Source organism: Mytilus edulis, chromosome 10 (assembly GCF_963676685.1).
Source record: "Mytilus edulis chromosome 10, xbMytEdul2.2, whole genome shotgun sequence".
Lineage (NCBI taxonomy): Eukaryota > Metazoa > Mollusca > Bivalvia > Mytilida > Mytilidae > Mytilus > Mytilus edulis.
Genome location: NC_092353.1, coordinates 60074343 through 60093939, shown reverse-complemented (window position 1 = coordinate 60093939; position 19597 = coordinate 60074343). Strand labels below are relative to the sequence as shown.

The 19597-nt window shown below is 31.4% G+C and overlaps 2 protein-coding genes across 3 annotated transcripts in view; one reads left to right on the top strand and one right to left on the bottom strand.

Annotated features, from left to right (window-relative positions):
• On the top strand, nucleotides 1-8044 carry LOC139491600 (elongation factor 2-like). Its single transcript, XM_071279362.1, has 14 exons — nucleotides 1-247; nucleotides 735-949; nucleotides 1745-1926; nucleotides 2233-2435; nucleotides 2708-2941; nucleotides 3439-3691; nucleotides 3924-4119; nucleotides 4613-4754; nucleotides 5170-5394; nucleotides 5646-5789; nucleotides 6152-6361; nucleotides 6747-6929; nucleotides 7234-7366; nucleotides 7725-8044. Exons 1-14 carry the CDS (start codon nucleotides 245-247, stop codon nucleotides 7922-7924), a joined length of 2523 nt encoding a protein of 840 aa, XP_071135463.1. The 5' UTR covers nucleotides 1-244; the 3' UTR covers nucleotides 7925-8044.
• A 1814-nt stretch (nucleotides 8045-9858) lies between these two features.
• LOC139491598 (NADP-dependent malic enzyme-like) overlaps nucleotides 9859-19597 on the bottom strand; it is a 48567-nt gene continuing 38828 nt past the window's right edge. Inside the window, exons 14-16 of one of the 2 annotated variants that reach the window (XM_071279360.1) lie at nucleotides 12918-14520; nucleotides 12484-12653; nucleotides 9859-10971 (exon numbers count right to left, since the gene is read on the bottom strand). In XM_071279360.1, coding sequence (XP_071135461.1) covers nucleotides 14511-14520 — 10 coding nt within the window. In that variant the 3' untranslated portion in view covers nucleotides 9859-10971; nucleotides 12484-12653; nucleotides 12918-14510. Of the gene's footprint in view, nucleotides 10972-12483; nucleotides 12654-12917; nucleotides 14521-16966; nucleotides 16985-19597 lie in introns of those variants that run through there. The other variant, XM_071279361.1, reaches the window with a different exon arrangement.

Here is a 19597-nt window from a genome sequence, read left to right as displayed (position 1 = left end):
ACGAAAGAACATTCTAGAAGTATTTCGAATGAATTAAGTTTCTGAATTGGGGAAATACCTATGTCTACTGATGGTGCAATTTCATTTTATTGCGAAATACACACGGTATAAATAGCTACCGTTTGGCGGGTTTATGTCATTATAGAAATGTGAGCGTTTAGCTTATCGTTGAAGAGAGAAAAGTAAATTTTAGCCCATACAGGGCCTAGTTGCCTAGTTCAGAGGAGAATAGAAAAAAAGAAAAATGGTAAGAGAATATACTTTTAAATTGAATGATAGATTTTTCAATAGCATAAATATTTCAAGATGCAATAATTGAATTAAAAAACAACAGTTTAATGATTTCAAAGATAAATACATTTATTTTTTCAACACTGATTGTTAATGATTTATTCAATAAAGAAAATAACGAAGTATATAAGAAAGTAGGTCTCAAGAACAGAAAAAGGTAGGGATATCGGGCTTTACTTAGGATGGAACAATTTTGTTTTTGCTTTTTTTTTTTTTTTTTTTCAATTTTTAATTTCAATCTATAATACCGTAAGTCGTTTAAATTAATTTCTAAGAAGCTTTCATTACAGAAAATTCTTTCTCAATTTCAAATTTACAGAATAGGAAATATCCTTTAACTTTAATATTAAAATTTTGAACTTTAACATTAAGCAAATTTGAAAAGTTAATGTCAAATTAGTTTAATATATATACTTGAAATGCAACACTTCGCCCTTTTACAGGTAAACTTCACCATAGAACAATTAAGAGGGGCCATGGACTGCCCAAACAATGTCCGCAACATGGCAGTCATTGCCCATGTTGACCATGGCAAGACCACTCTCACTGATTCCCTCCTTGCCCGAGCGGGCTTTATTGCAGCCCACCAGGCAGGGGACAAGTGTGCCATGGATACCAGGAAAGATGAACAGGAGAAGGGAATTACAATCAAATCGACGTAAGTTGTTAGTTTACATACCCAGTGGAGGATTCAAAAGGGGGGTCTGGGGATTGGAACCCCCTTTTTTTAAACGAACAATGCGTTTGAATGGGGATAAATGGTTTGAACCCACTTTTTTCCTAGACTGGGAACCCTATTTTTAAAATGTCTGTATCCGCCCCTGATATTTATATATCGAGAGACGAAGAAAAAAAAGCTGTCTAGCAAATATTTTTTTTCTTAGACTGAAGATATATATATAAAATTACGAAAATAACAAAATAGCTACTGTAACAGCTATAAGTCACTATCTTTATTACGGGATTCTAAAAGCCTATGCATGTTAAATGGTTGAGTCTTGTTTTTTTACAATTTTAAAACATATTAGAATACTTTTACCGGACGAAAAAGGGGGGATTGTCTAAATCAACAGACACAGCCACTGGTTGAAAATGAATACTGAATTATGTTATATTGTTATTAATAACGTATGTTCTACAAAATGTGTGTGTTTGGTTGTTGCTGTTTTTTTATAAATATAATTTCTTATATCTTTTCTTTTCATTTTTTTTTAGGGGGGAGGGGGATGATTCGGGATTGTGAAAAAGGATCAGTCTTAAATTTAAAGAGGTCAAAGATGTTGAAATGTATTGGTTTGAAGCTAGGGGAAATGCAAAAAGCATTTATGCAAAAACAATCATAAACCTATTGTTAATTGAACGTTTTGGAAATGTTATTTCCACCTTCACTCTCCCCGAATTTCTGTACCAATTTATTCTTATAAATAACTGGTAACTTTTTTTCAATTTTCAGTGCTGTATCTTTACTGTACGAAGTCGATCCAAAGATCCTCCCCGCCAGTCACCAGAAGGAGGAGTCTCACGAATACATCGTCAATTTGATTGATTCTCCTGGTCACGTGGATTTCTCCTCTGAAGTGACGGCGGCGTTGAGAGTAGCTGACGGGGCACTGGTAGTAGTAGACAGTGTTAGTGGTGAGTTCACAATATGCTCCGATAATTGATTTAACTTCCTATTATTACAAAAAATTGTAACATTTTAACGATAAAGTACTGTTTACTTACCTCTAATAGTTGTCACTGGTGGTTTTTACTGTAACTCTGATATTAGACACTGAATGTTAAGAATAAACGCAGAATTCATTTCCAACATGTCTATTAGAAAATCTGTTTGTCACTTCGTAAAATTTTATATACGAGTTCCTTAATAATACTTGAAACATTTGCCACTGGACGTTAAGTAAACAACATTCAAACATTTAATACATTTTGTACTTTTAGGTGTCTGTGTGCAGACGGAGACAGTGTTGAGGCAAGCTTTAGGCGAGCGAATCAAACCAGTTTTGATGATTAACAAGATAGACAGATGTGTATTTGAAACACAGTTGCAGCCAGAGGAACTTTATCAAAGTTTAAGGAGCGTTGTCGAGAGATTTAATGTTTTGGTGGCCACATACTCAGATGACGCTATGGGAGACATCATGGTAAATAATGATAATAATTCATAAACATGTACTTATTTAAAATAAATTTAAATGACTGAAACAAGGGAAAAAGCGCGCGTTGTTTTTTGACATCTTGGAGTCTTAGAAGTTTTTGTTTTCTTTCTGATAACCTTTTTTTTAATAATGAAAAAAACAAAATGATTCGTATTAATGAATAAGTCACATCAATCAGTCAAAAACAGTCACTTTGCTCAATCAATCAATCAATCCGTGTTATACTCGTCTTTTAAATTGTTTAATTCTTGTTATAGGTCGATCCAACACTATGTAATGTTGCTTTTGGATCTGGTTTGCACCGTTGGGGTTTCACCCTCCGACGGTTTGCAAAAATGTACGCTGAAAAGTTTGGTGTCAGTGAAGACAAGATGTTGGCGAAGTTATGGGGAAATAATTTTTACAACCCAGAGACGAAAAAATGGCACAAAACGCAAGAGGAAAATTGTGTCCGCGGTTTTAACAAGTTTGTTGTGGAACCTTTATACAAGGTAAGCAAAACTGTGTGAATTTATTATTCTTAATATTAATTTAAACACCAGAAATACGCAGAGGCGGATTTAAGGGAACAGGGATCTCGGGCCATCTTTTGTTTGAAACATTTCGTTGATTATTTCAGGGAATCCCAAAAGCATGACTGGAGCGGCTTCCTATAAATAAGGACCCCCACCCCCTAGCGCCTCCTTATGAAAATTTCTGAATCTGCTACATCAAAGTTCCTTAGATTCGACGCTAAGTTTAAATTGTACTCGAGGACACCAGGACACTATCAAGTGAAGTTATTAAGTTATAATTATGTACCATGCATGAAAGATGTGTAATATTGGAGAACTCAGCCAATTGGCCCTGATTTATATTCTCAACAGGGTGATCATATTTTCATTGAACATCTTCGAATTCATTTAAATGTACATTGTTGAAAAATTTTAAAATATGTCATCATTTTTCTTTAACGTGACAATACGTTTATATTTGTATTTATTTATAGGTTCTTCATTCGACAAAAGCTCAGGATAAAGCGGAGTTGTTAACACTGGTAGACAAAATAGGTGTTAAATTATCAACAGAGGAAAAAGAAACCGAAGGCAAGACCCTAATGAGAACCGTCATGAAGAAATGGCTGCCTGTTGATGATGCTTTGTTGGAAATGTTCGTAGTTCATTTGCCTTCTCCAATAACTGCCCAAAGGTACCGAACAGAATTGTTATATGAAGGCCCACAAGACGACGAAGCAGCAGTAGGTAGGTACAGTGTTTCTTGGTCAACCATATATGTACTCAATTTCAAAACAGATAGTGTAATACTATAATAATTCAAAATCGCATTTAAAAATAGATAAATGATGTTTTTATTTTGTGTTCTCAACCCGAGGCATTGCAACGTTAACTCTTTTGTTTTATTTAGAAAGAAAAAAACAACTTATAAGGGCTTTGAATCATCTTCTCTTACGGCAATGTCAAAATTCTATTTTAGCAATGAAAACATGTGATCCCGAAGGACCTTTGATGTTGTATATTTCGAAGATGGTACCAGCATTGAACAAAGGACGCTTTTATGCTTTTGGTAGAGTTTTCTCTGGCACAGTTAGTACAGGTCAAATGGTACGAATCATGGGCCCAGACTACACACCTGGCACAACACGGGATCTGTATGTCAAGAAGATACCAAGGTAATGGTTTTATAATTTTACAAATCAAATGAAACACAAGTTTGATTTCTAATTTGAAGCACTGTCTGGATAGATTTACTTCAATCATCAGAGCTAAGTTTTTTAGTTGAGCAAATAAATCTTATTTCACACCAGGTTTGTGTGATGTTCTAGTTGCTCAGTCATGAGGTCTTTTTTGATTTTTCCTGAATTTTTTTTTATGGACAATCAAACTCACTAGGTACTCACTAGGTAAAACAACGGAGTTCAATGTTCCAAAACCAGGCTTTAATCAAATAAGTGACTCTCCAAATTATTATTTGCACGAAGATTGAAACATTATTTAACAAAACAGATGAATACGGTCGCAAGTTAACAATTTGAATAAACCCATATCGAAGAGTAAAGTGAGCTTTAAAAGGAACCATTAACGGGACGAAATTTTGGGCAATAGTTGGTTCCCTGATAACAACCTACAGTATTTATTTTTATATATTTTTATTTTATTTTTCAGCACCGTGATTATGATGGGTTTCGGTGTCTCAGGTGGTATCCATGACGTACCTTGTGGTAATGTTGTCGGTCTGTCTGGCATTGATAAATTCCTTCTACGATCAGGAACCATATCAACCTATGAGCATGCCCACAATATGAAGGTATGATACGAATATAATAAGTAATTCAAATCCTCACAATTTAAATTTGGAAGTTGGGTTAAAAGTTTTAGTTATTGCAGTACTCATATTTTAATATAAAGTTGGAAAATTCTCTGCGATATATTAACTGAAATAAAACGATAATCTTGCATTTCACATTTTGCAAACTTTGATACCAAATTAAGCATGTTAAGTGTCCGTTTTGTAAGTTGACCCCATGTTTTTGTTGTGGAATAACATTGGATTGGGATTACTCTAGTATATCACAACAAAACTGTTTTTACGAACTGCAACAGTTAATACTTATTAGAACAGTAACAGATAATACCAAAAAAAAAACCGTCCACAGCTAATACCATCAAAGAACGGTTACAGAGTTTTAACACTCTTTTTATAAAATAAATTGTTTCAACAGGTAATGAAGTTTTCAGTTAGTCCAGTCGTAAGAGTAGCAGTAGAGGTTAAAAATGCAGCAGATTTACCTAAACTTGTAGAAGGCATGAAGCGACTTGCCAAGTCTGACCCTTTGGTCCAGTGTGGTCTGGAGGGTGGACAACACATTGTATCTGGAGCTGGAGAATTACACCTGGAAATATGTCTGAAAGATCTTGAAACTGAACATGCATGTGTTCCACTAAAGGTAGTTATTGCATTTTATGCTTGCTATATAATCTTTTGCAACAAGTTACTGTTGTTAACTATTAATTCCGATAATCTCTTAACAGCCATGGTCTCATTCATTACCGAAAATAAAACGAAAAATACGATTTTGAAATTTCAGGCCACATATTTACAATAGTGTACATTAATTTCCATTCAGTTAAGATCGTGATTTCTACATGTACTATTGGTTATATATATATTAAATAACATATTGTTTTCTGAATATAGGTATCTCAACCTGTAGTCACTTACAGAGAGACAGTAAGCACAACATCTGAACAGATATGTCTGGCAAAGACAGCAAACAAACTCAACAGGATATACATGACAGCATCACCTCTACCTGATGGTCTCGTTATTGATATTGAAAGTGTAAGTGTTTATTTGATAACGTATTATTGTGCAATAGTTAAATTTAATTCAGATGTGAGCAATGAACATATATAAAACAATTTCACACCCTTAGGCCAGCTGTTAATTTTTGGAGTGACGGTGGGGTTAGCTTTTCTCCACATTAGTGTGTTGCCCAGTTAATACTTCGCTGGAGATAAATAATGGCAATGAAAGGGCCATTTTTTTGAAGGATTTTGTCATAAATTAATAAACCAAAATCACATCTTTCCTAGTAGTAGTATTTATTATCTTGCATAATTTTAAAGGACTTATAATGAAGTATATTAAATATCATCATAGCCGGTCAAAGTCTTAATCATGTTTAATATTTATGATTACAGGGCAAAGTAACAGCCACACAAGATGTTAAAGAAAGAACAAGGTATCTGGTCGACAAGTATGACTTTGATCCAATGCAGGCCAAGAAAATCTGGTGTTTTGGACCATCCAATTCTGGTCCTAATATGCTGGTAGACTGCACCAAAGGAGTCCAGAATCTTCATGACATCAAGGACGTTATAGTAGCAGGCTTCCAGTGGGCGTCTGGGGAGGTTAGTAATTTAGTTCATATATTTTTATTATGATTAAAAGAGAACCACAATCGTCTGCTTAGTAAACATTTATTAATTCTATTCAAAAGTGTTTCCGTACCATACCCCAGCCCCCCCCCCCCCATTGTGAGTGATGGCAGTTAAGTTATGAATGAAGAACTGAAGTTATAAATAAGACGAATTATAATATATCACTAATATAAAATATTTTCTAAAAATAATATATAGACATTTGTTAACCTCTTTAACAGAAAATATGGACAAATAATTGTTTGCATTAACTTAAGTCTTAAAAATGCCATACCTTTGGTTAAAATTTCAAGGAAATTGACAAATGTTAACCAGCACGAAAAGTTTGTTAACTTGTGATACTATTAATTTTCAGGGCATTTTATGTGAAGAGAGTTTACGTGGTGTCCGTTTCGATATACATGACATGAAGATCCATGGTGACCCAAGTCATAGAGGGGGTGGTCAGTTTATGCCAGCTGTAAGAAGAGCTATGATTGCATCAATGCTAACAGCCAAACCAAGAATTATGGAACCTGTGTACCTCGTCGAAATCCAGGTTAGTTGAATTTCCTTTCTCTATTCTCCTCTGCCTTCTTTAATGTTTTTGTTTAATTTCAAATGTACAATTGGATTTGAGTGCACTTCAATAATTACTTTATTTAAATTCGTACTAGTAATTTAGATGTGATAAGGTTTCAGGCAATAGTGACAATTTAAGCAGTCCTATTTAGCCGGTCCTTATTTGCATTCGTTGCATTATAATGATAGTTTTTTACATACCTGACAACATAATAAATTTTATACATCATATTATCTACTATACAACTTTAGTTATATCTAAGCTTTTCCTCTTAATACAGGTTCCCTCAACAGAAATGGGAGGAGTCTACAATGTACTTTCGAAGAGACGAGGACATGTTATTGATGCAGTTCAACAGGAAGGTGTTCCCTTACATCAAATAAAAGCTTATCTACCAGTTAACGAATCATTTGGTAAGAATAATAATATAGTTATTCAAAGTCCATTATATGCTTCATATTCAAATATCCGAAGTCTTGTCTTATGCATATATAATTTCAATATTGGCCCTGGTTTTGTATAATATTTCTTAAATATATGTTTTTTCCCAAAATGATACGAAAAATTATAAAAATGGAATCCAATACACTGTTTTGTGAAATACAACAGTAAAGTTCCTCAAAAGACCTTAGTTTCCAACATTCACCAGATTGCAATCCCAATTCATTACACATTTTATATCTAGTTAAATCGGGGAGAAAAACAATAAACCAAACAAATTACGAAGACCATAGTTTAAACAAATATTTACTGTTTACAAATATATTCTAGGTTTCACAGAAGATCTTCGAGGCCAGACAGGAGGACAAGCTTTCCCACAGTGTGTGTTTGATCATTGGCAATATTTACCTGGAGAACCGCTAGATTCCCAAACAGAATCAAGAGCAACAACTGTAGTGGGTGAAGTCAGGAAGAGAAAAGGAATGAACCTAGTTATACCAGCTTTAACGAATTTTTTGGATAAAATTTGACATTCCGTGAAATGATTCTACTATTTTATGTTAATTTCATAAGCCATTATCGACAAACATAATTCAGACAATTCCAAGAAGATAAAAAATATATAAAAAAAAAGAATAATTAAAATATTTTATAAGATGTTGTTCTTTGCTCATTACATAAAGATGTACGAATGAGGGTCGAACAAATGTCCTATTCAGCAAAATCTTGAGTTGTGTATGTCGAATGCACCCTCTTGGTTTGTTTTTACTTGAAATTTTTTTAGCAATTACTATAGGACAAACAGATGAAACCATTACAATTTCAACTTTTGTATTTTCAAAGTAAAGTGTTAGATGTAAGAGAAAATACATTAATGTTGTGGTAAAGGAAACTCGAAATTCATTGTTGAAGCGTTAAAGTCCTTGAAATCAACGCAAAACCATCATCTAAAAAAGTTATGCAGCAGATAAAATAGCTCTCGACTTGCAACATTACCAAATAGACTCTTGCATTACCTAAACTTATATCATTAACTCTAAATTACACTTTACAAAAAGTACAACATACCCTACAGAATAGAATGCCAGGGTATACTATATTTTTGGGGAAATATGAGTTTCATAAATAATTCTAAAGTTCAGAAATATTACAACCACCAAAGTCCATTTTACAGTTTTATCCCTGTAAATAAGATAGGGTTTGTATGCCCATTGTCTTGGAGATTATTCGTGTCCTTTTAGCGTTTTGCATCAGAGGTCAAACAAATTGCAGGGATGTAAGTGGCAAATTATATACATATGGCATACGATCTACGAGATTATTGGTAGATATTCATTTTGTATGCCCCTGCCGTATCAGAGGGTCATTACGATTTACCCTGGTCCGTCTGTAGGTCCATTCCGAGATATGTTTCTGTTCTCTAAATTAGTTTGCCAGAACCAAATATTATGAAACTTGTATATAATGCTAAATATCACCAAACTTAGAATCAATACAAATTGGTGTCACTTTTAGCGTTCTTGAGTTATGTCTCTTTTAAACGTTATATGCAAGCGTGGAAATCGTCTTGGTCCACATTTCACATTTATTTAGTTTATAACTTTGACAGTTGATAGATAATAATAATCATACTTATTGCACACAACACTTCTGATTTCTACCTCAAGCATAGATGACATTTATCGATATTTGGCACGTTGAGGTACTTTTGGTTCCCTTCAAATTCGTACTTGGTTGTGCTGTCAAATCATTTTGCTTGGAGCACCACTGATGATTATTTTGAAGTCTGAATGAAAATTATACATCTGTTATCATGGTACGTTTTGTAACTCTCATGGAATAATTTAAGAGGTTACTAGTATTCATACACTTTTGAAATAAGTTATTGAGTATCATACACTTATGGCATATGAATGGTGGAGTTTTTAATTCTTTCGGCACATAACAAGATGCACATCATTTACATTAGAAACTTGGTTCATATAAGCAAGACACATACTAATGTAAGCTATAGATGGCCATTGAGTATCATACACTAATGGCATATGATTGGTGGAGTTTTTAATTCTTTCCGCACATAACAAGATGCACATCATTTACATTAGAAACTAGGTTCATATGAGCAAGACACATACTAATGTAAGCTATATATGGCCACAGCATAACATAAAATAAAACAAATCAAATAAGTTAAACGTTTCAACTTGTATAATACATTAAACGAGACCGAATATGGCAGATAGCAACTAAGGACCGATTGAAAGATTGCACATGTGGCAAATAGGTAGAAATTATATATCTCTGGATATATGGCTCTAATGTTATCAGAATTCTTATGACACATGCTTTAAAATATATTTCTTACATTAATAGAACAAAGCTTGATAGGTGAAAACTATACTTATATGGAATTTGGGTAGAGAGATTATCACAATTATGACTGAACATGGCCTGAAATAAAATATAAACTACAACCTCTTTTAATTTTTTTATACATAGCACTAGCAAAATAAAATATAAGTTGCATAAACAAATGTATTTACTTTTAATTGAAGATAAAAACATATAGTTCAGTCAGCACTAAATTTTGTTAAATAATAAATAATAACAATGAAAATGCAAACAGTCAGAGACAAGCACTTATTAAACAAAAGTGAAGAGAGAAATAAGCAAGAATTGCCATTAATATGCTGTTTGGAAGTTATTTCAAAATCAAATGGCTCAATAAAATTAAAGACATATAACACATAGTTCATCTGACACTTACAAAACTTATTAACAAATAAAAATGAAAAAAAGGTGAACAGTCACAGACTAGCACTTAACAATAGCAAAGAAAAAAAATACAAGAAATATGTCACGTTAAGTTCAAATGGCTCAATTAAGTAAAAGATAAAGCTAGTTTTACATGAATAGGAATGTCCCTTCCCCATAAATTATTTTGCTATCAGTACGTTACAAAGGACATGATTTTTACTCAAATTCACATTATTGTTTTGTATTGCAACAGCATTGTGTCATAATTCTAAACTTGTGTATCCATTTATATATGTTTCAAGATGCCTTTTTGTCGAAAACTGATTTATGATTCAGTATATTGAAAATATATATCCAACAGTTAATATGAAGAACAATCTAAACTAATTCCAATGACACTTTTCAACAATTTAAACCCTGGAATATACTTTGGGCTCTTTTATTTTACTTGCAACAAAAATGACACCTGAAATATATATGCAATTACGATTAAGAAAAATCTTTGATATATCCAATATTCAAAATCATATTTTCAAATTTACCTTCAGATTAATTTCTGTATGAAGCATTTTCATGATAGGAAAAATGCATTTGTCAAATCTAAATTTGTACAACATCTATAAAATACAACAATTTAAAACGAACAACATTGAACACAATATACTATGGGCAGTTAATGTGAGAAAGAATTTTGTTATCAAAATCAAGTTTTAAATGAATACATGTACTAGCTATTTACCAATACAAAAATTGGTAGATAAATTTACTCTAAATTGTGAATTAAGGTAGCACAATACAAAGATTTTTTTAATTCCAATCACTAACCTTTGAAATGCTGTAACTTTCTTATGAATGCATAGAAAATAATAAAAGAGGTATATATAGATAGATACAAGATTAATCTTTTAAATGAATGCAATATTTTTATTATGCAATCATTATGTAATCAATTGTTATGTAATTAGTGGCAAAATCTGGGTAAGTTCACTTGAATGAAATTAGCTCTATCATCTCTTAAACTATACAGAAAATTTTAACGGAATCTTAATCAACACATCATGGGCTTCAAAAGGGTGTCTCAAATTGTCTCTATGGTGTTCCATTCGCTCATAAATCTCTAATTAGTGTAAACATCCTAAACACATAAAAGAAGATAATGTTCAATTAGGTGTAAAATTTGTTCTATACATTCTATCCGAAATATGAGACACCCTTTTGTAGATAATGGCCATAGGAACAACATATAATAAAATCAACCCTCTAGGGATACCTATGCAGAAGCTAATTTCATTTGAAAGTGGAAATTTGGTGAAAAATATTTTAGACACAGTTAACATTTTAATTGGTTACATAATTGTTGCATAATACTAACATTGCATTTATTTGAAAGAGTAATCTGTTAGCTATCCAAAACTACCACTTTTATAAATTTTCAAGTATTTTTAAGAAAGTTACAGCATTTTAAAACTTGGGAGTTGGAGTTATAAAATCTTTGTATTGTGCTACCTTAATAGTATGCGATTAAATTTCAAGCAACAATAATTATTTTTCAAATGAGCGTCACTGATGAGTCTTATGTAGACGAAACGCGCGTCTGGCGTATAAAATTATAATCCTGGTACTTTTGATAACTATTTACACCACTGGGTCGATGCCACTGCTGGTGGACGTTTCGTCCCCGAGGGTATCACCAGCCCAGTAGTCAGCACTTCTGTGTTGACATGAATATCAATTATATGGTCATTTTTATAAATTTTCTGTTTACAAAACTTTGAATTATTCGAAAAACTAAGGATTTTCTTACCCCAGGAGTAGATTACCTTAGCCGTATTTGGCACAACTTTTTGGAATTTTGGGTCCTCAATGCTCTTCAACTTTGTATTTGTTTGGCTTTTTAACTATTTTGATCTGAGCGTCACTGATGAGTCTTATGTAGACGAAACGCGCGTCTGGCGTATAAAATTATAATCCTGGTACTTTTGATAACTATTTACACCACTGGGTCGATGCCACTGCTGGTGGACGTTTCGTCCCCGAGGGTATCACCAGCCCAGTAGTCAGCACTTCTGTGTTGACATGAATATCAATTATATGGTCATTTTTATAAATTTTCTGTTTACAAAACTTTGAATTATTCGAAAAACTAAGGATTTTCTTACCCCAGGAGTAGATTACCTTAGCCGTATTTGGCACAACTTTTTGGAATTTTGGGTCCTCAATGCTCTTCAACTTTGTATTTGTTTGGCTTTTTAACTATTTTGATCTGAGCGTCACTGATGAGTCTTATGTAGACGAAACGCGCGTCTGGCGTATAAAATTATAATCCTGGTACTTTTGATAACTAATATCATTTCCATAATTTTAAGATAAGTAGAAATCTTTAAAAATATTTGTAAAGTTTGTGTTAAGCACCATTATATGTCAATATTTTATCTGCAATAAAAGGACGGATACATCAGATCTTTATTTGTGACATGTACTTTTCAAAAATTAAGGTGGTACCTAACACTACAGGGAGATAACTCTGTAAAATCAGCTAAACGTTTTAATTACGTAGTGTTGTAAAAGGAATATTAAGCTTCTCAATGATCAAAATTGGTGTTTGTCAAACTGCTATATAACCAGTGTAATTTTTCTGATAAAACGGTTGGTTCAAATTTTTTGAAATTTTTATATTTTTGTAAAAGGGTCAAAGTAAATACTTTGTCAAAATTTTAAGAAAATTAAACGAGTCAAATTAATTTCAGTGAAAGTGTTGGGTACCACCTTAATAAAATTCAACTGGCTAAAAGAAATGGCACTTCTCAAAAACTTATTAACTGTAAATATAAAATGAAACTAGCAACTATAAATTAATGAAAGTAAAAGAGCAAGATTTTTCTTAATTGGTCAGTTTTAACTGGTCTATCTTGATGCCTTTTAGCTTCATGTTTATGAATTGAATTAGATCCACAAAACTTTAGCTTACAAAATAAAAACCACACAATGTTCATTCTATATCAATATGTCCCAAAAACAGAACAATTCTTGCAGAAACAAGCATTACTAGTAGTAGACATAAAGCAAGCAGAAAATTAAGATCAAGAATAGGAAGAAACAGAGTTTAAACAAAAGTCTCCCATATTTGTTTCAGACATTATTATTTGCCAATTCAGAAATTATTTGTGCTGTTGTTGCAAAAAGTTCAAAGTGATTTGGTTCACACAAAATCAAAACATCACTCCTTTTAACAGCTAAACCAGTATACAACTTTTCCTGAAATAAAAATGGTCTTGCAATTTGAATCTCAACCAAAAAATTTCACACATAATTTCCGAATTTAAAGTATACATGCATGGTATATAAGAATAATCTTGATTATTAGTATTATAAACTTATTTCAGATCTGGCAAATTCAGATACTAATGAACTGAAGAACACATTTAATTTGTATCAAGTCAACTTCTTTAAAAAATAAATAGCACATTATTATGCACAACGTTTCAGTACTGTATAACATGTAAATTATCCCTGTGTATTAGTTTTTATGTTTTTGGTGGTGGGTGTATTTTGGTGAAAATATATACACTTGAATACCAAAAAATGAATATAAAATAAATGGAAATAAGTACATGAATTTTATCCTGCCATATTAACTTTAATCAAAATGTGCCCCTTTAAAACAACACCAGTGATAATTGAAAAAAAATCAATTTAGGAGACAAGGACAAAATCTAGCCAATAATTAAACCTTTAATGTGTAATATACAACAATTTTGGACAATATCTCTATCTAAAAAACAACATTTTTGATGATTGAATAATGATTATTATTTTGTAAACAGTAACAAAAATCTGTTCTTTTGATGTAAATCAATTTGAAAAAAAAAATTATGAAATTTAAATTTTTAACTTGTATAATTTTATACAAAAGTAGTTATGTAATATGTTGATATATTTGAACTATCATGAAAATTAACAGATTTATCAGTTATACTTTATCATTGAAATAAATGCTCCAATACAAAGGTACTGATAGAGTATTATTGAGACACAATTTTGTAATGATAAACATGAACATTCTGATATAAAAACAAATAAATAATAAATAAATAAATACATCACCAAAAACTAAAAGTCACTTCGCTATTTAAAATACACTAATCTAAATGATTAACACTTGTACAAAAATGATGTTTTAATCTCTTTTGAAGTAATTCTTCTATGTCAAGTAAATTAAATAACAAAATATTTTATATTTTCAAGTTTGTTGTTTCAAAATAAATCACAGAATTTAGCATTTATTACACTTGAGAGTATTACAAAATTCATCACTATCTGATCTTGCCTCTAACCATACTATTACCAATATTGTGCACCTCAGTAACTCCTGTGAATAATAAGCAAAAGCATTATTAAGATATGCAGTATAAAGCACCAAACATATGTGTTGTGTTCCAGTAACATTTATGGATTACACTCAAAGCCTTTAGCAGCCAAATGTGATAAAACTTAAATTATATAGAAGCAGAAAATAGGAAAACATTCAAAGGAAATTTTGAGTGATGATATTGTGATCATAGATCTTGCAAAACCATTGTAAAAGCTGTAGTATTAAATGAAATAATGGTCAATTCTTAAACAACGGCTGTATACAGGACAGAAGATGTCCAAAGCAAGAGATATTACACCAGTAGTACAACAAAGCAAAGTACATTTTTATTGCTCTGTTTAGTTTTTGCTTCATATTTAATTGCAGAAGGCTTGGTATAAGTCTATCCACTTCATTGCAGTCGTTCGCAACTGAAGGTATCATAGGTTTGTTTCAAAGTACTTCATTTGCTGAAATGTTTTGTTTCAACATATATTTTTGCTGAAATATGATGACTCAACATACTTTATTTGCTGAAATATTTTGTATAAACATACTTTATTTGCTGAAATATTTTGTTTTAACATATTTATTTGCTGAAACATTTGTTTCAACATACTTTATGCTGAAATATGTTGTTTTAACATTCTTTAAATGATGAAATATGTTGTTTAAAAATATTTTTTTTTATGAAATATTTTGTTTTAATATACTTTATTTTATTTTAAGTTTATAAGCATGATTAATATTCAATTTCTAAGTTTTCTATCACTTTTTCCCATTTTTGTCACAGTCACTAGGCTATAAAGGTGGTTTATATATATTAATGACAAATAGCATGGCAATCTGTATGAAACTGTATTTTCTTTACCATAATATTCTAAGTATCATTAAGAAATTCATATGATATGAATTATGAAATATTTACAATATTCCTTATACCACAAACATTTCAAGATGTTTGGTTTTTTTTAAACATTCTGGCACACCTGAGTTATGTAATTGATGTAAAAGAGGGGCGAAAAATACCAGAGGGACATTCAATTTCATAGATATAAAATAAAATTGACAACGCCATGGCTAAAAAAGAAAAAGAAAAACAGACATATAATAGACAACACAGAAAACTAAAACCTAAGCGACAGGAACCTCACTCAAAAATGGGAGTGATCTCAGGTGCTCGGGAAGGGTAAGCAGATCCTGCTTCACATGTGACACCCGTCGTGTTGCTTATGTTATTACAAAACCAGTAAATAGTCTAATCAGCAGGTCACTTTCAGTTATGTAACCCTGCATTGAAACATTATTTTGATTTTATGTCAGTTTGCCTCGTGTTATAATTTTAAATGTTGAATTCTATTCAGAAGGTAAAAACAGCTAATACTAATTTCATAACATATGGTATGCCTTGGGATCCAACACAGCACTCAAGACCAAAACCCTCCTGAAGTAAAATTGTTTCAATATGATCATTAAAACAGTTTTTATGGTCCCTTTTGGTCATAAAGTTCTTCAACTATTTCAGTTCTTACACATCCTAAGTATTAAATATTCAGCTATGTGCCTTCCTGATGAATTTCAATCCAGAGAAGTGAAGAATAAAATTGATGAAGTTTTTCCTCCTTCATTATTTATCTGTTACAAATAATTAAACAAGAATGTGTCCCGAGTACACGAATGCCCAATCGGCACTATCATTTTGCATGTTCAGTGGACTATGAAAATGGGGTAAAATCTCTATTTTGACATAAAAAATTAGAAAGATCATAACATCATAAACATAGGGAACATGTTTACTAAGTTTCAAGTTGATTGGACTTCAACTTCATCAAAAACTGCCTTGACCAAAAACTTTAACCTGAAGCGGGACAGACTGACAGACAAATGAACGAATGGACAAACCAGAAAACATAATGCCCATAAATGGGGCATAAAAATTACAATCATCACAAAAATTACTGAAATGATTATTGAATATGGGGATTTGGAGATTTTGATAGTGTATAGGAATTAAAAATAACAAAAATACATGTACTAAACTCTACTTTACTCTAAGATATATTATATTTTTAACATTTAACAAAAATGTGCAAAAGCTGGAACAATTAAGTGAGATCTAAATATTTCTAAAGATATAAAAGGGTCCTCATTTAATAAGGTTTGAAGACGTTGTTATACATCTACTTGTATATGGATTAATGTTATAACACAGCAATCAGCAAAAAATCTTAAAAATTAGGATATTTATTTTAACAACTCTTTGAAACTAAGGGATTTCCAGAAATAGTTGTATATAGAGGTATGATAAATCTATTTTTTACTACAACAAAATTCAAATATGAATTCTGAAAATTTATGCAGTTCGCACAAAATAAAAATGTCATCCTGTTCTAACCTCCCTTTATACATATATTTCTAGAACAACACTAGGGATCACTCATTATACACATCAAGAAAACCTCACCTGTATCATTACTTGCGTCTTAATAAAGAAATAATAAGATTAACCACTTATTGTATACATACTGTAGATTCACTTATTTTTAGAAGACACACATCAATTTTCATGGTTTGAGGTAACATAGTATTTTACTAGATATAGGATTGCAATCTGATAAATGTAGAAAATTTGTTTAACATTTAAATTCCTGGTTTAACTAACCAATGAATCCCTTAAAATGTGCAACCCACAAATAATAATAAATCCAGATTAATCTGGTTTCCTCCTTGTCATCATCCGTACCTGTGATGCAATTGGTTTATAGACAGAAGTCAGAAAGTATTGACGTCTTTCCTTATCGCTTCTGGGTACTAATAAAGGAAAGTTATGGATACTGTTGTTAATCTTGCTATATATTATTAATTTTTTTAAGAACTAAGTTCGAAAGGAAATTTTAACACTGATCATGTCCCTAAGATGCAAAACAAGTCGTAGAATTAAATACCCAGTTCTTCCAAATATGTCGGTGTGATATATGATACATTTAATGGCTTACTGACGCCATCATGTTGTCAGTTCATCTGAATAAACAACAATGTCATGTCATTGTCATTGATTATTACATACTATTGATCTGATCAGGCTACCTAGAAAAGAGTTGTGCACGTTTCTAGTAGACCTTTAAAATTTAAAGTTTTATTTTCAAATACTGACACATGATAATTACCAAATTTCTGCAGCTTTTCAAATGTTGGTAAAACAGTGAATATTTTGCAAAACAACAAAATACTAATTATTGCAATGTTTTTATTTATACAAATACTAAAGTTTTGGTTGAATGTGTATTACATTAATTAAAACTCACACTACAACTTCTATTTGATAGCAGTTCTTTATAAAATCTCAACTATAAATCTTACATTTCCTTCATTATTTAAGGAATGACTGTAATATTTTTTGTCTATGAAGAAATAACATAAAAAATTGGTGCACACTGAATAACGCGCGTAGCGGGTAATTTAACAGTGTGCACCACATTTTTTATGTTATTTCGAATAGACAGAAAAAATATTACAGTTATTTTTTATAATTTAATTCTAAATTCCACTTTAAACCGTAGAAAACCTTGAAAAAAAACGTTGATGACGTCTTATTGAAACCAAGTAAAAAATATACATAATTATGCTACTCGAAAAATAAGGACTGTTATAATAATAATGACTTTTGGTAAGGAAATATAATACTGTTTAATATTTGTAATATTTGAATAAAATTAATTACTGGCAAAGCAATGATAAACAATAAGGTAATTTATGCTATACAAATATTCATAAGTTTTATATATTATCTGAGGATATACCCAATGTATTTCACAATTCTGTACTTTTGAATTAGTCTTATGTGTAAAATTATCAAGAGTAACCTCCCCTTTAAATTAAAGTCAAAACTCACCAACTTTACCAATTAAATACTGGTCTTATACAGACCCAAGTTCCTTAATTGTAAATAAATTCGCTTAACTGGGTTTTTCTTCTTATATGAGTGCAGTATTTGGCCTGGTACATAATATAGAATCAACAGAATATTTAAAAAAACATTTAAGTTTTGTGGTGACCCATATATAAGAACTACAAAGATCTTGAATTTTTAATGCTGTTACTCTGATAAAATTACCCTGAGCACAGAAACAACAAATGAGACAGTTGTTAAATAAACATGCTAAAGAGGGAGTAAAAATATCAAAACAAAAATATGGTCATGGCACTTCACAATGGATTTTTTTTAAAAGAAGTTTTGTTCATATTTTTTCTAATACTGGCCATCATAATAGAAATAATATTCAAATCTAAAGCAAAGAGCTTATTGACAGAAAATACACATGATGATGCATTGAACTTCAAATTCCTCTAACAGTCATGACAGTTCCATAATTCAAATATAATTATATGATTTATAAAAACTAGAGGCTCTAAAGAGCCTGTGTCGCTCACCTTGGTCTATGTGAATATTAAACAAAGGAAGCAGATGGATTCATGACAAAATTGTGTTTTGGTGATGGTGATGTGTTTGTACATCTTACTTTACTGAACATTCTTGCTACTTACAATTATCTCTATCTATAATGAACTTGGCCCAGTAGTTTCAGTGGAAAATGTTAGTTAAAATTTACAAATTTTATGAAAATTGTTAAAAATTGACTATAAAGGACAATAACTCCTTAGGGGTCAATTGACCATTTCCGTCATGTTGACTTATTTGTAAATCTTACTTTGCTTAACATTATTGATGTTTACAGTTTATCTCTATCTATAATAATATTCAAGATAATAACCAAAAACAGCAAAATTTCCTTAAAATTACCAATTCAGGGGCAGCAACCCAACAACAGGTTGTCAGATTCATCTGAAAATTTCAAGGCAGATAGATGTTGACCTGATAAACAATTTTACCCCATGTCAGATTTGCTCTAAAGGCTGCGGTTTCAGAGTTTTAAGCCAAAATCTACATTTCACCCCTATGTTCTATTTTTAGCAATGGCGGCCATCTTGGTTGGTTAGCCAGGTCACGGGACACAATTTTTAAACTAGATACCCCAATGATGATTGAGGCTAAGTTTGGTTTAATTTGGCCCAGTAGTTTCAGAGGAGAAGATTT